The sequence below is a fragment of the Pristis pectinata genome, chromosome 16 (assembly GCF_009764475.1).
Source record: "Pristis pectinata isolate sPriPec2 chromosome 16, sPriPec2.1.pri, whole genome shotgun sequence".
In the NCBI taxonomy this organism is placed as follows: Eukaryota; Metazoa; Chordata; class Chondrichthyes; order Rhinopristiformes; family Pristidae; genus Pristis; species Pristis pectinata.
This window is the reverse complement of record NC_067420.1, coordinates 24,096,157-24,117,057: the sequence shown is the minus strand read 5'-3', so window position 1 is coordinate 24,117,057 and position 20,901 is coordinate 24,096,157. Positions and strand designations below refer to the sequence as shown.

The window sequence follows — 20,901 nt, the reverse complement described above, 5'->3', positions numbered from 1 at the left end:
TTTGATAAAGGAATACAGCTAATTTTCTTGCCAGCTGTATCACCAAGATTGTAATCACCAAGAAAGGGAGGACATCCTGGAGAGATCATCTACTGAGTCAGTGTGGGTGGAAGTCAGAAACAGGAAGGGAGCGATCACTCTATTGGGTGTATTCTACAGATCCCCAAATAGCAGCAGAGACACTGAGGAGCAGATTGGGAGGCAGATTTTGGAAAGGTGTAAAAATAACAGGGTTGTTGTCACAGGTGATTTCAACTTCCCTAATATTGATTGGCACCTCTTTAGTGTAAAGGGGATAAATGGGGCAGAGTTTATTAGGTGTGTCCAGGCAGGATTCCTGACACAGTACGTGGACAGGCCGATGAGAGGAGAGGCCATGCTGGACCTGGTACTAGGCAATGAGCCTGATCAGGTTTCAGATCTCTCGGTGGGAGAGCATTTTGGAGACAGTGACCATAACTCCTTGACCTTTACCCTTGCCGTGGAGAGGGCTAGGAGCAGATGGGAAAGTACTTAATTGGCAGAGGGGGAATTATGATGCTATTAGGCAGGAACTTGGGAGCGTAAATTGGGAACAGATGTTCTTGGGGAAGTGCACAACGGAAATGTGGAGGTTGTTAAGGGAGTACTTGCATGAGGTTCTGGATAGGTTTGTCCCATTGAGGCAGGGAAAGGATGGTAGAGTGAAGGAACCATGGTTGACAAGAGACATAGAATATCCTGTCAAAAGGAAGAAAGAAGCTTACCCAAGGTTTAGAAAGCAAGGATCAGACAGGACTCTGGAGAGTTACAAGGTAGCTGAGGAGAGCTAAAAGGGGGCATGAGAAGGCCTTGGCGAGTAGGATTAAGGAAAACCCCAAGGCATTCTACATGCATGTGAAGAATAGGAGGATGACTAGAGTGAGGGTAGCACTGATCAGGGATAAAAGAGGAAACATGTGCCTGGAGTTGGAAGAGGTAGGGGAGGTCCTTAACGACTTCTTTGCTTCAGTATTCACCAGTGGGAGAGACCTTGACATTTGTGAGGATGGTGTACAACAGGCTGATACGCTAGGGCATGTCGATGTGAAGAGGATGTGCTGGAACTTTTGAAAAACATTAGGATAGATAAGTCACTGGGGCTGAACGGGATATATCCAAGGTTATTATGGAAAGCGAGGGAAGAGATTGCTGTGCCTTCGGCGATGATCTTTGCTTCCTCACTGGCCTCAGGAGTAGTGCCAGATGATTGGAGGGTGGCAAATGTTCCTTTGTCTAAGAAAGGGAGTAGGGATAACCCTGGGAATTACAGACCAGTGAGTCTTACTTCAGCGGTGGGAAATTACTGGACAAGATTCTTAGAGACAGGATTTATGAGCGTTTGGAGAAGCATAGGCTGATTAGGGACAGTCAGCACGGCTTTGTGAGGGGCAAGTTGTGCCTCATGAGCCTGATTGAATTCTTTGAGGATGTGACAAAACACATTGATGAAGGTAGAGCAGTGGATGTGGTGTGTATGGATTTTAGTAAGGCATTTGATAAGGTTTCTCATGGAAGACTCATTCAGAAAGTCAGGAGGCATGGGATCCAGGGAAGCTTGGCTGTGTGGATTCAGAATTGGCTCACCCATAGAAGACAGAGGGTGGTGGTAGATGGAGCGTATTCTGCCTGGAGGTCGGTGACCAGTGGTGTTCCACTATCTGTACTGGGACCCCGGCACTTTGTGATTTTTATAAATGACTTGGATGTGGATGTGCAAGAGTGGGTTAGGAAGTTTGCAGATGACACAAAAGCTGGCGGTGTTGTAGATAGTGTAGAAGGTTGCTATAGGTTACAACAGGACATTGATAGGATGCAGACCTGGGCTGAGAAGTGGCAGATAGAATTCAACCTGGAAAAGTGTGAAGTGATACACTTTGGAAAATCAAATGTCCTCTCTGTTTGGACTATTTTTTGTTAGAGGCTATACTCTTGTATTTTCCAGCTTTCCTTTGCTTTCATTACATTGAACATCACAAGAACGACCTGTTATGTTTCCCTGAATTTATACTAGTTCCAAAAAATGATCCAATTGTGCCAACCTTGAAAACAGTATGGATAAATTGACATCTTTATTTAACTTCCAAGTTTGTACTCCTGTTCAGTTGAAAACTGTTCACAAACATAACTTTAAAAGGAAGACTCAAAGCAGAGCTGCAATAAATCAGTAAGTAAACTTACTATGAGTGTTTGAGATTTTATGAAACTCCTGTCTGCTCATAAATCTATAGTCTGTGCCATTATCTTCATTTGTTCAAAAAAATACATTCTTACACAGACTTACAAAGATGTTGGTGTTGGCTAGCACCAGTCCATGGACCAGTTGTTGAGAAACAGTGGTCTAAAAATCCCACTCATGTGAAATTGATCATATTATACTGTACCTACTTGACTTCAGCAAAATCAAGAGCATAACAAATGTTCTTGGTCTACTCATATCAGTGTATCATCTCACTTGAGGTATGATGACTTCTAACTGCACTCTGCCATTTCTGACTTCTAGGTTATTTCTGATCTCATTCTCACCGCTGTGCAAGAGTTGGTGTATTAAACAAAGGGTGCAAGTACTCACGTTGGTTTGAGAAGGACCAGTATGGAACAAGCGCCAAAAAAAGAGGAAAGTAATGACAATGGCTTCAAGAAAATACTAAACTTCAGCCTCCACTATGTCACCCACTGATCTGGTTTAAAATGTGTCCAAGAGAAAAGGGATCTCTTGGAACCTCTGAAAATGTTTGAACACTGACTCAGAATTTATTGAAATGTTTAGTAGGTGTAGAAACTTTTGCCCTGACTTTCAAAACACTTAAATTTTATTGCATGAGGACTCAAATATGCTCATGAATTCAGCATACACAAAACACTCTTGAGGAGAAAGTAGTTGAAACCAATATGTAGTATAAATGCAATTGTAGAGATCTATGCAACTATTATTAGATTGTGCCACTGTGCCTCTGATTTCACATGAAGAGGACTTGTTATACATAGGAGGGCAATAATTGAATGTAAAATGACCACCAGGAGAACTGGGAAAGGAATTTCTCAGCAGTTATTATCTCTCGGGAGAGAAGAAAACAAATATATACATATAACCTTTTGTCCTCAAGAACCTACAGCATCTTGCCCTTAGCATCATTTTTCACAAGAAGCTTTGGAAATACATTTGGGGTGTACAATCTGCTTTGTAATTCATGAAACTCATATAAATTATTGTTCCACCATCTTCTAAAAGCATAGAACTTGGTGTTATTTTTCATTCACAATAAGAATGGAAAATATTTTATGTTTGAACTCATTATATTAACATTTTTTTCTGATGCAAAATTAGTGAATACCAAAATATGTGCCAGCAATAAATATTCAAAGAACAACCAGCACATTATGTATAAAGTAGCATAATTTCAAGTATGCAAGAGATTATTTCAATTTATACAAGGAATGCTATGAGATTGAGGCCTATTTCCATTAAAGGAAGGTTCCCTCAAACGCTGCAGTAGCTTTTTACGGTTAATGTATTATCTAATCAGGAAAGTCTCAGTTTCATACCTGGTCTTTGACATATTAACTGGTCTGTGGTTGGAGTAAGTTTAGCTGGCTTTCACATACCCAGGATAAGACATGTTCTCAAAGATGAAAGAAAGGTACATAACATCTACCTCAGCTATATTGCTGGGCCAAATTGATCGAACTTGATGAAGATTTTATCCAAGTCTCATCTGACAGGAGTACGTAAGGAAACTTTGGACCAGTAGAAATATGATATGATTTTCACCCTTGAAGATACAACATACACTATTAAAATTCTGCATTGATGAGCCCTAAACCAGAAAACCACTGAGCCAGACATTTCACTGCCCTGTTTTTCATTCCTTCCAACATGTTCCCAGGTGCAGTCTTCCACCAGGAGCCTGATTCCCAGCGCATTGACATTGGCCAGCATAATACAGTGCAAGATCTCTCTCAGCGTCACCAGCTGGCTGTGCTCACAGAACAGTTTCGACAGCCAGTGAGGCCATGACCCTAGACTCACCAGCTGTCAATGCTTTCACTTAAATCAAATGTTAATCAATGTCTTTGACATTCAAAATACTCAGGAAGTATTAAAAGTATTTTTAAACGGTATTAAATTTTAAGAGATCAAAACAATAAAAATCATGTATAAACCTAAAAACCAACTGAATGCATTCAAACTATTTATTTAAATCAAATAAAAGGTTGATGTAACATTCTCTCAGCAGCTATTTTCTCCCATTAATTTCAATTGTACTGCTGTAGTTTTGCCAGGCGTAACCTGAGAGCTAGGAATCTGCGGAAATGCATGTGGCCTCACTGGACTCTGCTGGGGCAGTGTAAGGGCAGCCAGCAGCACAAGCAGCAGGGCAGAAAATTCTGTTGCCAACTCAATCTGATACCAGCGCTGAATTTCAAGACATCTGTGCAGAAACATGGATAAATCCATTAGAGCTCACTCCCATGCAGAAAATCTGAAAGGGGTTCCAGGAACTGGGGTCCAGGTGACTGTAAAGGGAGCACAGGAACTAAGGCCTTGATAAGTGGAGATGGTTTATGTGAAATAGAGTCCCAGTGAGTAAAGAAAGTGGGTGGGGACTGGTGAGTGGAAAAGAATTATGGGAACTAAGGCCACAGTGAGAGAAGAAACCTTGTGGGAACTGGGGCCCTGGTGAGTGGAAAGGGAGCACAGCAAATATTACCTGGTGAGATAAATGCTGAATCATCCGGATTTCGAATAGTTGGACAGCAAATTATTGGGATTTACTCTGTGTGGCTTAGCCAACAGCACTCTGTCTCTCCAGCACCTGCAATCCCCAACCCCACATGATGACAAAATTATACACAAGGCCTTTCTGTTGCACAGGACCTTGCTATCTTGGATTCAGGAAGAAAACGAGTGAAAATTAAGTCTAAACTAGTGGCAGTGGACAGTGGCAGTCTTCTGCAGAAATGCGCAACGTTTTAAATCAAAGTGGGTTCACGCAGACATATAATTCTCCGAAGAGTACAATGCTGCAAATGCTAAGATAACAGGCAACTTATCTCTTTGTGAGCTAGTGATTGAAAATGTTTGTTAAAGCTACGTGAACTGTTTGTGGAATTGTTGACGTTGGTAATCTATTTTGAATAGACACAAGAATCAATTGACTCATTCCAGACACTGTTAGGATGGACATTTTGGAAACAGCCAATTGTTTCTCGCACTTCTCACCCTGTTATAGGAAAGACATCATCAAACTGGAAAGTGTGAAGAGAAGATGTACAAGGATGCTGCCTGGACTCGAGGGACTGAGTTATAGGGAGAGGTTGGGTGGGCTAGGACTTTACTCCTTGGAATGTAGGAGATTGAGGAGTGACCTTATGGAGGTGCATAAAATCATGAGGGGTATAGATAGGGTGAACAAACACCGTCTTTTTCCCAGGGAAGGGGTACTAAAAACAAGAGGACATGGATTTAAGGTGAGAGATGAAAGATTTAAAAGGGACTTGAGGAACAACTTCTTCACATCAAGGGTGGTGCATATAGGTAATGAGCTCCAGAAAAAAGTGGTTAAGGCAGGTACAATAACAACATATGAAAGACATTAGGATAAGTACATGGATAGGAAGGGTTTAGAGGGATATGGGCCAAACACAGGCAAATGGGACGAGCACCATGGTCAGCATGGACAAGTTGGGGCAGAAGACCTATTTCCGTGCTACAGTATATTACTCTATGACTCTTACTCTGTGACTTTAAGTAGAGAGAGAGAGAGAGAGAGATGAGAGATAATTTATGACACAAACACCACTCTCATTTTCTGTGAGTGTGGTTGGAAAAAAGGATAAAAGAAAATATGTAAAGGTCAGTGAATTGAGGTTGATCAAAGGAGGGAGACCAGGCTAGCAAGCAAAACGTCACTCATACTAGATTCTGGGTTAGAACTAAAAGTCAGAGCAGGAAGAAATTATCAAGTTCAGACACAAATGTAGTGGTAATTTATTATTTTCCATGGTGCGTAGGGTAAATTGAATTTAATGAATGAAATGAGATTCAATTATGTTCAATTATGTATTTTTTACATTCATTGGTTGTCTATAATATTAAGGAGCTTAATAATTTGCATCTGGCCTCAACTCACTGAATTGTTTTATTTTACCACTGGAAATTTGCAAAGTGACTTCATTGGAAATAAAATGGGGTATCGTGCATTAACAGCTACCCAATCTAATAAAGTCCCTTTTGTACTACTGCCATAAGTCAAATCTAACCAACAGTCCAAACCCAAGTGTGTGGAAGACATGGTAAATGGTTCACAAAGGGAAACTATTGGCCTAGGTTACACTGTGATATGATTATTCATATGTTGTTAATGGCACATTCCTGAAAACCAGATAGTTGGATCATTTAATTGATTGATCAGCACTAAGATAATAAATAAGTGAAGCCAAATTTGTGGCAACTATCTTTATAAAGCCAAATGTTTACCAACTATCTTCCCAGATATAAATTCCTCTATGAAGCCATGCTTCCCTACACCATTTCAGAATTTGCTTTATATTGTTTCTTCACCTGCTAAAACCTAGTCTCACGATCTGATTTGTTGGATATGCAAAGTAGGAACAATTTCTCTTCAATCAAAGTATTGTTAAAAATAGAATTATTTACTTAGGAATACCTTTATACTGGCACTACATTCATTATTTAGCTACCCTTCCATAATATGGCATGGACAATAGCCAGAGCCCCATAAAGATTAAATATCATATGGATATGCAAATTAAAGAAAGAATGGGGATACAGAGCAGAGACGAACATATTTGAGACAGAAATGTAGTGATGCTTTTTTAAAGTGCAAGAGATTAAACAGAGCCAACAAAGGAAACCTCAAAAAAATTGATTTCAATTTCAGAAATTCAATTTTTACTATTTGCTGCTCAGCATCTTGCCACACTCAACTTATACTGTAGTTATGACTTCCAATTTCAGATTAGTAGCGGTTTATACATACCCAATCTTTGCTGCCAGGTTGTAAGTCTAACTCTTTTGAATACAAGGGAAGGATGCAGTCATATTTACTGCAGTTGAAGGAGTAATGTCCAGGCATAAGGATGAAGAACATTTCACAGCAGCCTGTGCATCATGTGAATCCCTTAAGTGTTTAAATGGAAGACTTGAAATATGAAGCCAAAAACTATGGCTTATTTACTGTTCTCTTTGGTAGTGTGCAAATCTGCTTTAATCTGCTGCTTCTTGTACAATCTTACCATGCTGAGGAGCACCCCTTGTCACGAGCTATTATTACAACTGAAGCCCAGGAGCATGATGAGGAAGAGAGAGGAGGAGGAAAGTTAAACAATTCTTCTATGGCTGGGTTATCCTTGTCTAGTGCAATGCCAGCAACCCATTTCTCATTCCCCAGTCACCAACATGGCCTCACAACTTATCTCCTCTCTGGCACTGACCTTCACAGTGTCAACCTGGCCACAATATAAAACTGAACATGCCATTAAATGATCATCTGAAACCACCTTTTAGATGAAATCTTGTCATATTACACACTATAGACAACTAATCATCTTTGCTCATTTCCTTTGTATCTGTCTTCTGGTATTTCTTTGCCTGTCCCAGTGATTTTGTGTAGTGCTACCACTGTGACTGCAGCATGGTTGGGAGAAGGCTGCTGAAGTTCAGTGAAGATGACAGCTGATGAGTTTCATTGATAAGCACAGGCAACTCTGGTCCATCATCATGAATGGCAACAAGCTGGGCTGGCTGACTGACAGGCAACAGCAAGGGCAGTGTATGAGTGGCAGAGGTGGCATAGATGCTTTCTCTCAAAGAGAAAACAATGCATTTGAATGTCATGGAGCTGCTGTTACCATCCCCACAGGTATACTTCAGCATCGATTGTACTCTATAATCCACACCTGTGTGGCACCAGTCTTCCATGACAGCTTGCAGGAGACCATTCTGAGTTCTCCTGCCTGTATTCAGACACTGTGTGACCACTGCTTGTGCTGCAATGGAAACTAATATTGGCCATCAGAAGCAACTGACAGCATTAGTTTGCTAATCAAATTAGCCATGGAAAGGATGAGTTCCGTGCAATGACTGTTCCAGGCTAGACCTCAGCTCATCACGCTCCTTCAAACTGAACATAGATTTCCTCACTTTCAACTGATTGTACTAAGAATTTCATTTTGCAAACCTTTCTCTGTAGTCCACTCCATCAAGTACTCCATTTGAGTCCTCTGCAGCAAAAGTCAAGGATAAAATCAAGTTTTGATATGTCTTCAACATTTCCCTCCTTTTGCTGTTGTGGCTTTGCCTGAGTTGCACTTCTTGGGCATTTAAAATGAGAAGAAAGACAAGGGTAGGGAGTGGGAGGTTGAGAGTGGGGTGATGTTGGCTGGGGCGATAAGAGGTCATGCTTACACCATCTGCAGCTTGTGATTCAGTAGAGAGCGCATGTTCGGTTGTGGATGTGAGATGAAGCATTAGGTATCAGGGAAACCAACGTTTCTAATTGTTACAGCATCACAGGTGGCCATACCCCAACTGACAGCTGTTCCAATTTTGGCCACCACCAGCCCTGCTATGGCGATTAGGAGATTTAGACACAGAAGTCCCCATTGCTTAAATCCAAAGGACATAGTAGGGTATGTTAACATATGCAAGCCATGATCTGTAGGCAACTAATTAGAAGAATATACTGGACAGTGTGTGAGGATAACGCTGCAGATTTGACCATGTTTTGACCTACCATGATCACCTGTACTTTCATTGAATTTCTTTCAGCATTCATGGCAAGTGGGCAGAAAGTAGAAAGGGTCACAGTTCAGAAAAGGTTACTGTTCATTTTCCAGCTTGTTCCATTTCATAGAACAATACAGTAGAGGAACAGGCCCTTCAGCCCACCGTGTCAGCACCAATCATGACATCAATCTGAACTAATTCCATCTGCCTGTACATGGGCCATATCCCTCTATTCCCTGCCTGTTCATGTGTCTGCTTAAATGCCTCATAAACATTGCTGTCTTATCTACTCCTAACACTTCCCTTGGCAGTGTGTTTCAGGCACCTACCACTCTCTGTGTAAAAAATACTTGCTTTGCAAATGTCCTTTAAACTTTTCCCCTCTCACCTTAAACCTCTGCCCTCTAGTATTTTGACATTTCCACCCTGGAAAAAAAAGACTTTGCTTATTTACCCTACCTTTTATATATTTCTATCGGGTCGCCCATCAGACTCCGATGCTCCAGAGAAAACGATCCACTCTCTCCTTATAGCTAATACACTCCAATCCAGGCAACATCCTGGTGAATCTCTTATGCACTCTCTCTGAAGCTTCCACATCCTTCCTATAGTCTGGCGACCAGAACTGCACACAATACTCTAAATGTGGCTTCATGAAAGTTTTATATAGCTGCAACATGACTTGCAACCTTAATACTCCATGCCCCGATTGATGAAGGCAAGCAATGCCATATGCCTTCTTTACCACCCTATCTACTTGTGTTGCCACTTTCAGGGAGCAATGGACTTGCACCCCAAGATCCCTCTGTACATCAATGTTCGCAAGGGTCCTGCTATTTACTGTACAGATTGCTGCCTTGGTGTAATTTTTCACTGTGAAGAAAGGATTTGGTCATAGCATGATTTGTACTGCAATGTGTAGATAACTTGAAACACATTGAAAGATGCCATAAACAACAATAACATCTGTTTCTGCCTTTTTCCCTGCCGGAAAGATGATTTGGTAAAATATTAATGCACCATAAAAGATTTTTGAAATTTCTCTTAAAAATATGCACATACATTAAACAAATCCAAATTTAATTTAAAGACTTAGAAAATGTGCTCAAAAGGAATATATAATAGTCATTCACCTTTTATAATCTGTAGACCTAGACTGTACCTGTTATTGCATGGTGAGAGAAAGCCTCCACGTAGGTCAGATAATTGTGGGGGCAATGTTTCTTTAACCATTTACAAACGTCCTGCTGGGTCCACAGTACAACAGGCTTGGTGTGTCTTGTGAATGTCGGACTCGTGTGAAAACTACAGTACCCATCACTGGATCCGATCTGTAAAATAAAATTAAATACACTAAATTATTAAACATAAATGACCTTTGCAGTTAAGTTATTCTGAAGATATTGGATATTTCTTGACAGACTTCACTCCAGGTGATGAGCTTTGCTTAGGGAGTATGTGGTGCTGATTTCAAGGTTTGATGGTCAGCATCAGCATACTAGATTTGCAACACTCCATATTTTCTAGTGACTGAAAATGAGAACTATCACAAATGAAGGTTTCTCTCTCCCATTTGCAATTTCCAGTCACAACTATTCTGCCATAGATAATACTGAGCCAAGCTGAAACTATGAGGACAAACTCACAGGAAATATAAAAATTGACAATAAGAGCTTCTTTAATTATTTCAAAAGAGAGATGTCACAGTGAACATAAGCTCCCTAGAGAATGAGGTTGGGGAAAGGGTTGTGAGGACCACAGAAATGGCAGATGAGTCAAACATAATTTGCATCAGTCCTTGTGGTAAAAGATACTAAAAACATCTCATCAATACAAAAAAAAGGGAAGAATTAAAAACCATCACCAACACTAGAAAATTAGTATTGGGCAAATTAATGGGGCTAAAGGCTGATTAGTCCCCTAGACTTGATGGTTTGCACTGTAGGATCCTAAAAGAAGTGGCTACGCAGGTAATGGATATACTGGTTGAAATCTTCCAAAAATCTTTAAATTTTGGAGGGATAACAAAGGATTGTAAAACTGCTGATTGATACCCTTTTTCAAAAACAATTTGAAACAAAAAGCAGGTATCTGTAGGCCATTTAGCTAAACATCTATCATTGGAAAAATGGTGGAATCAATTATTAAGGAGGTAAAAGCAGAACATAGGAAAAGTCATAATCTGATCAAGCAGAGTCAGCATGGCTCCATGAGGGGGAAGTTATGTCTGAGAAATTCATTTGAGTACTTTGAGGAACTATCAGCCAGAGTGGACAGAGGGAGACCAGTAGATATAAAAAATTTAGATTTTCAAAAGGCTTTTGAAAAGGTGCCACATAAAAAGTTACTTGGCAATATATTAACTTGGATAAATGTTTGAGTAAGTAGCAGGAAACAAGAAGTAGGGATATGTGGGTCATTTTCAGGTTGGGAACCTGTAACCAAAGGAATGATGTAGGATACTAGGCAAGTCGTGTCTTACTAACTTGTCTGAGTTTTTCGAGGAGGTGACGAAGGTGATTGATGAAGGTAGAGCTGTGGATGTTGTCAACATGGATTTTAGTAAGGCACTTGACAAGGTCCCTCATGGGAGGCTCATCCAGAAGATTAAGATGCATGGGATCCATGGTGAATTGGTCATTTGGATTCAGATTTGGCTTGCCCATAGAAGACAGAGGGTAGTGGTCAATGGGATTTATTCTGGTTGGAAGTCTGTGACTAGTGGTGTTCTGCAGGGATCCATACTGGGACCTCTGCTGTTTGTGATATACAGTAAATGACCTGGATGAAAATATAAATGGGTGGGTTAGGAAATTTGCAGATGATACAAGGATCAGTGGTGTTGTGGATAGTGTGGAAGTTTGCAAAGGATACAGTGGGATATAGATCAGTAGCAGGTATGGGCAGAGAAATGGCAGATGGAGTTTAACTCAGCCAAATGTGAGGTGTTGCACTTTGGGAGATCTAATGTGAAGGGACAGTACACTGTTAATGGCAAGACCCTTAACAGTGTTGATGTGCGCAGAGGGATCCTGGGGTCCAGGTCCATAGCTCCCCGAAAGTGGCTGCACAGGTTGATAGGATGGTAAAGGAGGCATATGGCATGATTGCCTTTGTTAGTCTAGACATTGAGTTCAAGAGTCGGGAAGTTATGTTGCAGCCTTATAAAACTTCAGTTAGGCTGCATTTGGAGTACTACATTCAATTCCAGTGCCCCATTACGCGAAGAATGTGGAGGCTTTGGAGACGGTGCAGAAGAGGTTCACCAGGATGCTGCTTGGATTAGAGGGCATACGCTATAAGGAGAGGTTGGACAAACTTTGTTTTTTTTCTCTGGAGTGGTGGAGGCTGAGGGGAGATCTGGTTGAGGTTTATAAGATTATGAGAGGCATAGATAGTCAGCCAGTATCTTTTTCTCAGGGTTGAAATATCTAATACTAGAGGGCATTCATTTAAGTAGCTGTGCAGGGCAAGTTTTTTTTTACACAGAGAGTACTAGGTGCCTAGAATGCGCTGCCTGGGGTGGTGGTGCAGGCAAATATGTTATTTTAATTAGTTCAGTAAAACATTGTGGGCCGAAGGGCCTGATCCTGTGCTGTACTGTTCTATGTGCTATGTATGAATCACATCTGGGACCGCAGAAGTTTACAATAGATATTAATGATTTAGTTCAAGGAAGCAAATGTACTGTAGACAAAGTTATGTAGGATACAAAGCACAGGGGAGAAGGCAAGCTGGAAAAGTACAAACAGTACAGAGAGATACTGATAGGTGAAATGGGCAAACAGTTGGTAGATGGGGAATGATGTGGGAAAGTGTGAAGTTTTTACTTTGGAAGGAAGAATGATAAAATGGATTAGGGAGAGAGATTGCAGAACAGCTGTAGCACCAAGGGATCTGAGACACAGAGAGCTATGGTGGTGCAGGAGAATCCGGAAGGCTAATGGAATGTTGGCTTTTATTTCAAGGGGATTGGAGTATAAAAGTAGGAAATCCTTACTGCAGTTGTACAAGACATTATCACATCCAGCGTACTGTGTATTGCTTTGGTCCCCTTATTTAAGGATAAGTAACATCATAGGAGACAGTTCAGAGAAGGTTCTAGGATGAACCCAAGTATGGGAGGGAGTCTGTTATAAAGAGAGGTTGAAAACGTTGGGGCTGGAATCATTGGAGTTTAAAAGAAAGGCAATTGCACTGAAATATAAAATTCTGAGGTAGATTGACAGGCTAAATGCAGGAAGGGTGTTTTCCCTATGGGAGAGTAGAGCATCAGAGGGCATAGTTTCAGAATAAAGGGGCACCCATGTATGAGATGAGATAGAATTTCTTCTCTCAAAGAATTGTGAGTCCTTGGAATTCCTTGCCTCAGAAAGCTGTGGAGACCAAATCTTTGAATATATTCAAAGCTGCAACAGATGTTTAATCATTTAGGAAAATTGACAAAGGAGGTTGGATCAGTCATGTTTTTATTGAATAGTGGAGCAGGCTTGAGTAGCTGAATAGTCTGCTCCTGTTCCTATTTCATATGGTCTTAAAGCTGCCTTTTACATAATGTGGCTGGGAGATAAATGAGAAAACAATGGGGAATAGCATATTCAAGAGTAAATCATAACAACAGAACAAAGGAATTAGATTAAAAATGTATTAGATTAACCACAGCCAGAATTGCTGGCTAGTAACCTTTTTGGCTGCTGAGGCACCAACTATCTATGGCCACATAAATTAAGATGACAAAATTCATTCTCCCATTGTCCCATCTTGAGACTGAAAGAGTAATATTGCACTCTATGTCAATTTTAGCATGTTAACATGATGTAATCACTCAAATTCTTGCCTGCACCGAGGTGAGAATTTGTACTCTTTTTCCTTCGGCAATCTAGGAGTCAAAATACTCAAGCTATCTTTTTACTGTGGCAAATAACATGAACTTGTGATATAAACTTTAGTAGGAACTAATTAATGGTCGAATACACAAAATTTATTATTAATCAGGATTTATTGATAGAGGAAGTGGTTAAAGTGTTTAGTGGAATCTACAACTTATCTAGGTGAAGCAGCACTTTTCACCCCTCACCTAAAGAGCTCTCACTATGGTAGTGTCAGGTTTATAACAGAATCCTCAAAAGCAACAGTTTACAATCTTTTTATCTCAACTTTGTTCCTTACTAAGCATGTTTCATGACACTACCAAATTTATGTTAATTTTCCTGTCAGTTTTTTTTGCTCTTAACTTTCTAATTTCCCTTTTTTTTTACCTTGGTTGATTGATTTTTATGCAATCCCCATTGTCAGTTTTGTGATTCTAGGGCATCATATGAAACACCTATGCGTTGTCAGCGATTATTTAATCTTTAAAAATCACACAGCCCTCCGCAGTAAAAGTAATGACACTGATGTCTTTGAAGAAAGACATTTACATAAGACCATTCATCTCCCATAAACGATTCAAAACATTACAGTACACAATTAATATACATCAGTCAGTAAATCAAATTGTTATTTTAAACTCAGCAAGAAGCCAATACAATATAATGAATGTGTGGCTAAATTATGCAATTTTGTAGGTTGAGGGTAAAGTATTCAGAATGTGGAGGATTCAAATAATGCCGAATAAACCATAACCATCTGAACCAGAAAACAGACGTCTAGTCCACAAGGTAGCAACTCCAGCAACATTATTCACCTTTATGGACTCTAATAAGGTGAGAGTCAGTGCATTACGTGAGGCATTGTAATGTTAGTAAGCAGATTATATCAGGGTTGACACTTACCTGAAGCAGGTTTCAGATGGGGAAGGGCAGAGCAAATGTGAAACACAAAGGGTGCAGAGCAGCAGCAGAAATTTGGGCAGCCAAGTATTCCCAGAGTATTACAGATAACTGGCATGAAGAGGGTGGTTACAGAAAGTTCATGAGGCTGAAGTCATTGGCTGCAATCACTCCATTTACCCAGAGAGCCTTTTCTGCCTTCACACCAGCTGCCAGACCACTTATCCAATCATTACACAGTTAAACAGTCACCAGGGTGGTGTTGATGCCAAAGGTTCCCAATCAGCAATCATACAGAAGGTAATAAGGTACCTGCGATTGCCAGGCACGTCAATTTGGCTATAAAACCAACAGTACCAAAGTCAAGAATGAACAGAAAAGAAAGGGAAATATTGTATTTCAACTCCTTTCTTTTTCAATCTTTTTATTAATTTTCAAATTAGTACAAAATATATATAACATTAGTACTTATACATATGGTGCTAAGAGATCAGGATAGCAATCATAACGGTTAATATAAATAATCACAAGGAGTAAAAAAAAAGTAATCTAGACCTCCCGCTCTCTTACTAAGTGAACAAATACAAAAGGAAAGATTGAAAAGAAATGAAATTTAATTATATGAAAGAAGAACCCCCAAATCAAAAAAAAATATTGATAATAAACCAAAAAAAACTAAAAACTTCAAAAAAAACTAGACTGATTCAATTAAAAAGAGAAAAAAAAATTATGTCGTCAACTCTGCTCCTCTGTATTCAAGGGTTATTGAAAAGGATCTGAAAAAGGTCAGCTTATGTCATATGGAAGTATTGAATAAATGGACTCCAAACTTCCTCACATTTAAGCGAAGGATCAACAGTATCATTTCTAATTTTTTTCTATGTTTAAACATGCTATAGTTTGAGAAAACCACTGAAGAGTGGTGGGAGGTATTGGATCCTTCCATTTGAACAAAATGGATCGCTTGGTCATTAATATGACAAAGGCAATCATACGACAAGCAGAAGCAGATAAATGGTGAGATTCCATTATTGGTAACCCAAAAATTGCAGTAATAGGATGAGGTTGTAAATCAATGTTCAATACAGATAAAATAATGTTAAAAATGTCTTTCCAATATTTTTCTAAAAGGGGGCAGGACCAAAACATATGTGTCAGGGAAGCCACCTTCAAATTACATCTGTCACAAATAGGATTTATATGATGATAAAAATGGGCTAATTTGTCCTTGGACATATGGGTCCTGTGAACCACCTTAAACTGTATCAAAGAGTGTCTAGCACACATAGAAGATGTATTAACTAATTGAAGAATTTTCTTCCATGTCTCTGTAGGTAAAAGTATCTGGAGTTCTCTTTCCCATTCATTCTTAATTTTATCAAATTCCTCTGAATGTATTTTCATAATCCGATCATAAATTATTGATATCAGGCCCTTCTGATAAGGATTAAAGCCTAAAATTTTGTATTTCAACTCCTTATCACTCTGTTCCCATCCAACAGGGTAGTTAAGGACCTAGAATTTTTGGTCCCTGCAAAGGCACATTTAATAGTCATCGCATAGAGAGCAACAAACATTTCATGTTTAGTCCTGTCACTAGGAAATTCAGCACACAAGGCACAAAGCATCATGTGCTGCTTATCAGATGTTACATGAGGTAAGGCCTCTCCTGAATGCTCGTTACATTAGCAGTACACTTTAAGGAAATCATGTAAGTCCAGTCTTGGGGCTGGGGGCTGGGGAGAAGGGAGTTTGATTTTAAGGATTAGCATAGACATGGGGCTGGTAGGGTGGTTTGTGGCCAGCAAACAGAAGGGATTGGGATGAGGGGTTGTTTGCTGGAGACAGCAGCTGATGGGAAGGATGTTGTGAATGTTGGTCAGAGCTGTGGGTGACCATGCCAGGAGGTTTAATCATTGTTTGGACATACTGTAGGTGTAGTTGAACTGGGGATATGATTGCCAAGCAAAGGTCGGAGTGAGTAGTCAGGGAGTTGGAGCGGGGTTGTTATTGCCAGTCATGGTGGGCTTCAGCAATCAGGTGCATTGTTGGTTGAGAATGAGTGTCAATAGCTCAGGGTGTCATTGGCTGGGAGTGGAGGTTGATAGTTGGGAAGTGTCAGGGGTTGAAGGGGTGTGTCAGGTCTGGTCAGATAGGGAGATCGCTGAAGTTAAAAGTGAAAAATTAGGTAATATAGTGCACAAAAACATGTCACGGCAGCTTCAGGCAACAATTCTACTCTATTTGTAGGTCTCCAACATTGACAGGGCTATGGACTTTACTGATAAGGTTTCCTCCACTCTGCAAATATAGATGATCATTGTTCCATGTATCAAATTGTTTGCAGGATAAGCAGATTGCCTTTAAATCCCTTGATTCTGAGCTACATTTTTCATCTGCTTTCACAGGATTAACAACTTGACAGTTTGGAGTATGTCCTGTTTCTTTGAGTACATTTCATTAGTCAACTGGTGAGAGATGATGAGTTTGTATTTCAAAGTCCTCCTGAGATGAAGTTTATAAATTTGGCATGTCAACTTCAGAGGGGAATGGACGTTGGGGAATGATGTTTAAAAATTGTTTGCCTCATTGGGTGTTATCCCTCTCTAATATTCTATTGGATTGCTGAGCTGTGGGTATTTGTATGATAAACAATGAGAAAAAGTCCAAGGATAGCCAGTAGGAAACAATACACATAATTAAAAGGAACTTAAACTTGGGAAGTCAAGCCAAGGTCCAACACATGCGAATCACCGATAGCTCAAAAGCCACAGAGACCCCAAAATCGGCATTTAGGGAGATTGAGTTGATGCTCAGGAAATAAGGGCAAGGAGATTTAATTAAATTCTAGGCAGAAAGAAAAACTCAGGCACCAGTGAGAGAGGCAGGATATCTGTGCACATGGCAACTAATGCAGAAAATGAAATCAAAGCAGGCAAAAGAAGATTGTTTTTTGTTTGACTTTATGTCATTTTACTGTATTCACTGATATCAAGTTAAATATTTGATATTACATAATTTAGGAATATAATACAACCACTAAATTAACCTTTGAGAAAGTTGGACTATTTGACATTTTTGTTGAGTTGCTAGTAACTGTTATTCGTGTCAATTAGTATCTGACAACTGCTCATCAATTTGACTTTCTTTTTAACTGCACTTTGCTTAGCTGACAGAATCTTTGTTTATTTGCCACTCTACACAGAGGGAAGGGGGAGGGGCTACATGACAGGAATGGCATGGAGAAGAGAACTCTCTTATTAATGTAAAAAAACCAGTTCTGATGAAGGGTCTTTGACCTGAGATGTTTACTGCTTCTATTTCTGCAGATGCTGCCTCACCTGCTGAGCTTTTCTATTTTTATTTCAGATTTCCAGCATCTGCAGTTTTGTTTTATTTTCACTCTTATTAATGTTAGGTGAATCCCCACTCTCAGAATTTTTTTCCATTTTATACTTTGAATAGTCTACTTTTGGGGAAAAAATACATTGACCTCAACTAAATTTCTAAACATAGACTGGAAAACTACAATGAGCTTCATTTAAAGTGAATGGGTACAATTATGCCATTGCAGAGAGAATGCAAAGAAGATTTCGGTGAGGATTTAAAGTAATTGCTGGAGTTCATGCCTTGTGGCTGGGAGAGGGTTATTTCATTGCAATCCTAGAACAAATGGTTATGGGTATCTTAAGTAATAGTGGTTCACTGAGCTTGTTAGGGCATGCTTAGCCATCATTAGTGCTGCAACATCATACCTTTGCCTACTGGTCATCTGATAATTGACTTCAGAGGTTCTAGCCATCTTAAGGCCATCAATTCCATTTGCTACTCTTCACCAAATGAAACAGTTCATGTTGTCAGGTGCTGTGGTTTGTTATTCTTAAGATTTTCTTGTTACTTATGTAAATTTTGGCAAATCCTTGTGCCTGATTCAATATTAGACACAAGTTGCAAAACTCCTCCACTACTACATACAGTATAATACAAAGTAATCATCAGGATATCTACCATTTTCCTCCTTCATTTACAATATTTGATTTTCCTAATATTTGTAAAATAAAATTGAGTTGTCCCTGATATCTATTTCAAGTTTCTGTTTGTATTCTGTGTTTGAGCTCTTACTCATTTACCCAGTTTACCATGGAGAGTTGCTGTATTGTCACATGAAAGTCATCCTTACCCAAATTTAAAATCTTAATGGCTGTTTTGTATCTCTCCCTTCAAACACTATGTTGAACTCAGTCAGATTATTACTATTAGATAGACATTCATATTCTGTTTGGTTAACTAAATCTGGTTCATTAACATTCTAAATACAAATGGCATGCTTCCCCGTTGGTTCCAATGCATTTTGTTGCAGAATAGTGTCTTGCACCCATTCTGGTAATTTATTGCCTTTGAGCATGTTTTTTTTTCCCCAATCTATGTGCAAAGTAAAATCACCCATTGAAACCACACTGCCTTTTACAATTGATTTCCTAACCTCTGTGTTTATGTGTTCTGCCACTTCATAGCAGTAACCAAGGACTCAGAATTCCCACAAGAGTTTTTAAACCCTTTCTTTTACTTAGTTCTATCCATAAAGTCTTATATCTGAGTCCTTGGCATGGGGGACTTGTATCTCATTATAGCCCCATGCCAATTATGTGAATTCATGCTTAATTACTGTTCCTTTCTCTCTTGCATGTCCCTTATCTTTCCTGTAATGTACACCTCATAACCTGAAATGACAATTACTGGCTCTTTGCATAAGCTGGTAAATTAGTTCCATCCTTTTGCTTTTTCCCTTTTGCCAAGAAAATGTCAACTATTCAAGTATATTTTCAATTCACGTTTGAAAGTTATCATTGCATTTATAACCAAAATCTGCTTTCACCACCATCTTGGATATTGCATTCCAGATTATTACAACTCCGATTATTCGTCATCATATTACTCTGGTTCCTTGTTCTCCTTGTTCAATCATCTTGGTGAACTTGACAGTATTACGCTACTTGACTTATTCAGGCATCTGAAGCAGAGCAAGGTCACATCTGAGACATGCTCAAAAATTACCCTGTGGAACATGTCTTGGTATCTGCTCTCAAGTGCTTTTCATGATTGCCCCATCTGCTGTATGCCTTTGTTAAAGTAATCTCAATATTATGGATTGATTTAAACTTAAGATATCATAACTATCACTGAGAAACAGATACACACATGAATTATGCTTTGATAGCTACAAAATGATAACCTGCATGTTAGAGAAGTGAAACTTCTGCCATTCACAAAGGCAATAAAAGTTCAAGCAGAGGCACGTAAGACAGCATTGAAGTATAGGAGTACATGAATATAAAAAGACAAACTGATACATTATTGTAGCCTAGACTCTATGCATATTGACCCTTCTCCCCTCCCTTGCATCAGTCCCACAATCTCCAATAAAGAAGAGTGTAGAACGGCCTTTGAAGAATCCTACCATGAATAAAAAATACAAGCCCTAATATTCTTTTGCTGGTTATTCTTTGAGAAAATGATCAAGTACTTTTCCCTGGCAAAAACAGTCTGTGAATTTGACTAACATTGCTGAATTCCTCTGTGGTAATACCAAAATATTACCAGCTTGTCACAGAACTGCTCTTTTCCTTCTCATTGATTTGTTTATCACACTTAATTCACCGAAGATACATGCTGAAAAATGTTGCCACATGATGAAAAACATGAAGCAAAGACAATATTCAGAGAAGTGCTTTTACAGCATCCTTCTGCATAACAATTTATTATTTACAGAGACTGCTAGAAAGATGTACTTTCAACAAATAAAGTATGTTTTTATTGAGGTCTGTTTGCACAGCGAATTTAAATATGATAATATAAAAATGCCCGGGACCACAAGAAACTGCAGAGTTGTGGATAGGGCTCAGCACGTCACGGAAACCAGCCTCCCCTCCATGGACTCTGTCTATACTTCTCGCTGCCTCAGTAAAGCCACCATCCACCCTGGACATTCTCTCTTTTCCCCTCTCCCATCAGGCAGAAGATACAAAAGCCTGAAAGCACATACCACCAGGCTCAAGGACAGCTTCTATCCTGCTGTTATAAGACTATTGAATGGTTCCCTAGTATGATAAGATGGACTCTTGACCTCACAATCTACCTCGTTACGACCTTGCACCTTACTGTCTACCTGCACTGCACTTTCTCTGTAACTATGATACTTTATTCTGCATCCTGTATTGTTTTACCTTGTACTGCCTCAATGCACTGTGTAATGAATTGATCAGTATGAATGGTATGCAAGACAAGTTTTTCACTGTACTTTGGTACAAGTGACAATAATAAACCAATTCCAATTATATGAATAAATGATTAAGGAGGTGT

General features: G+C 39.4%; 1 protein-coding gene across 2 annotated transcripts in view; it reads right to left on the bottom strand.

Moving 5' to 3' along the window:
• Positions 1 to 20,901, bottom strand: part of LOC127578793 (sterile alpha motif domain-containing protein 10-like) — a 79,545-nt gene that overhangs the window by 30,399 nt on the left and 28,245 nt on the right. For both annotated transcript variants that reach the window (XM_052031246.1, XM_052031247.1), the window contains exon 3: positions 9,933 to 10,101. In XM_052031246.1, coding sequence (XP_051887206.1) covers positions 9,933 to 10,101 — 169 coding nt within the window. The remainder of the gene's footprint in view (positions 1 to 9,932; positions 10,102 to 20,901) is intronic.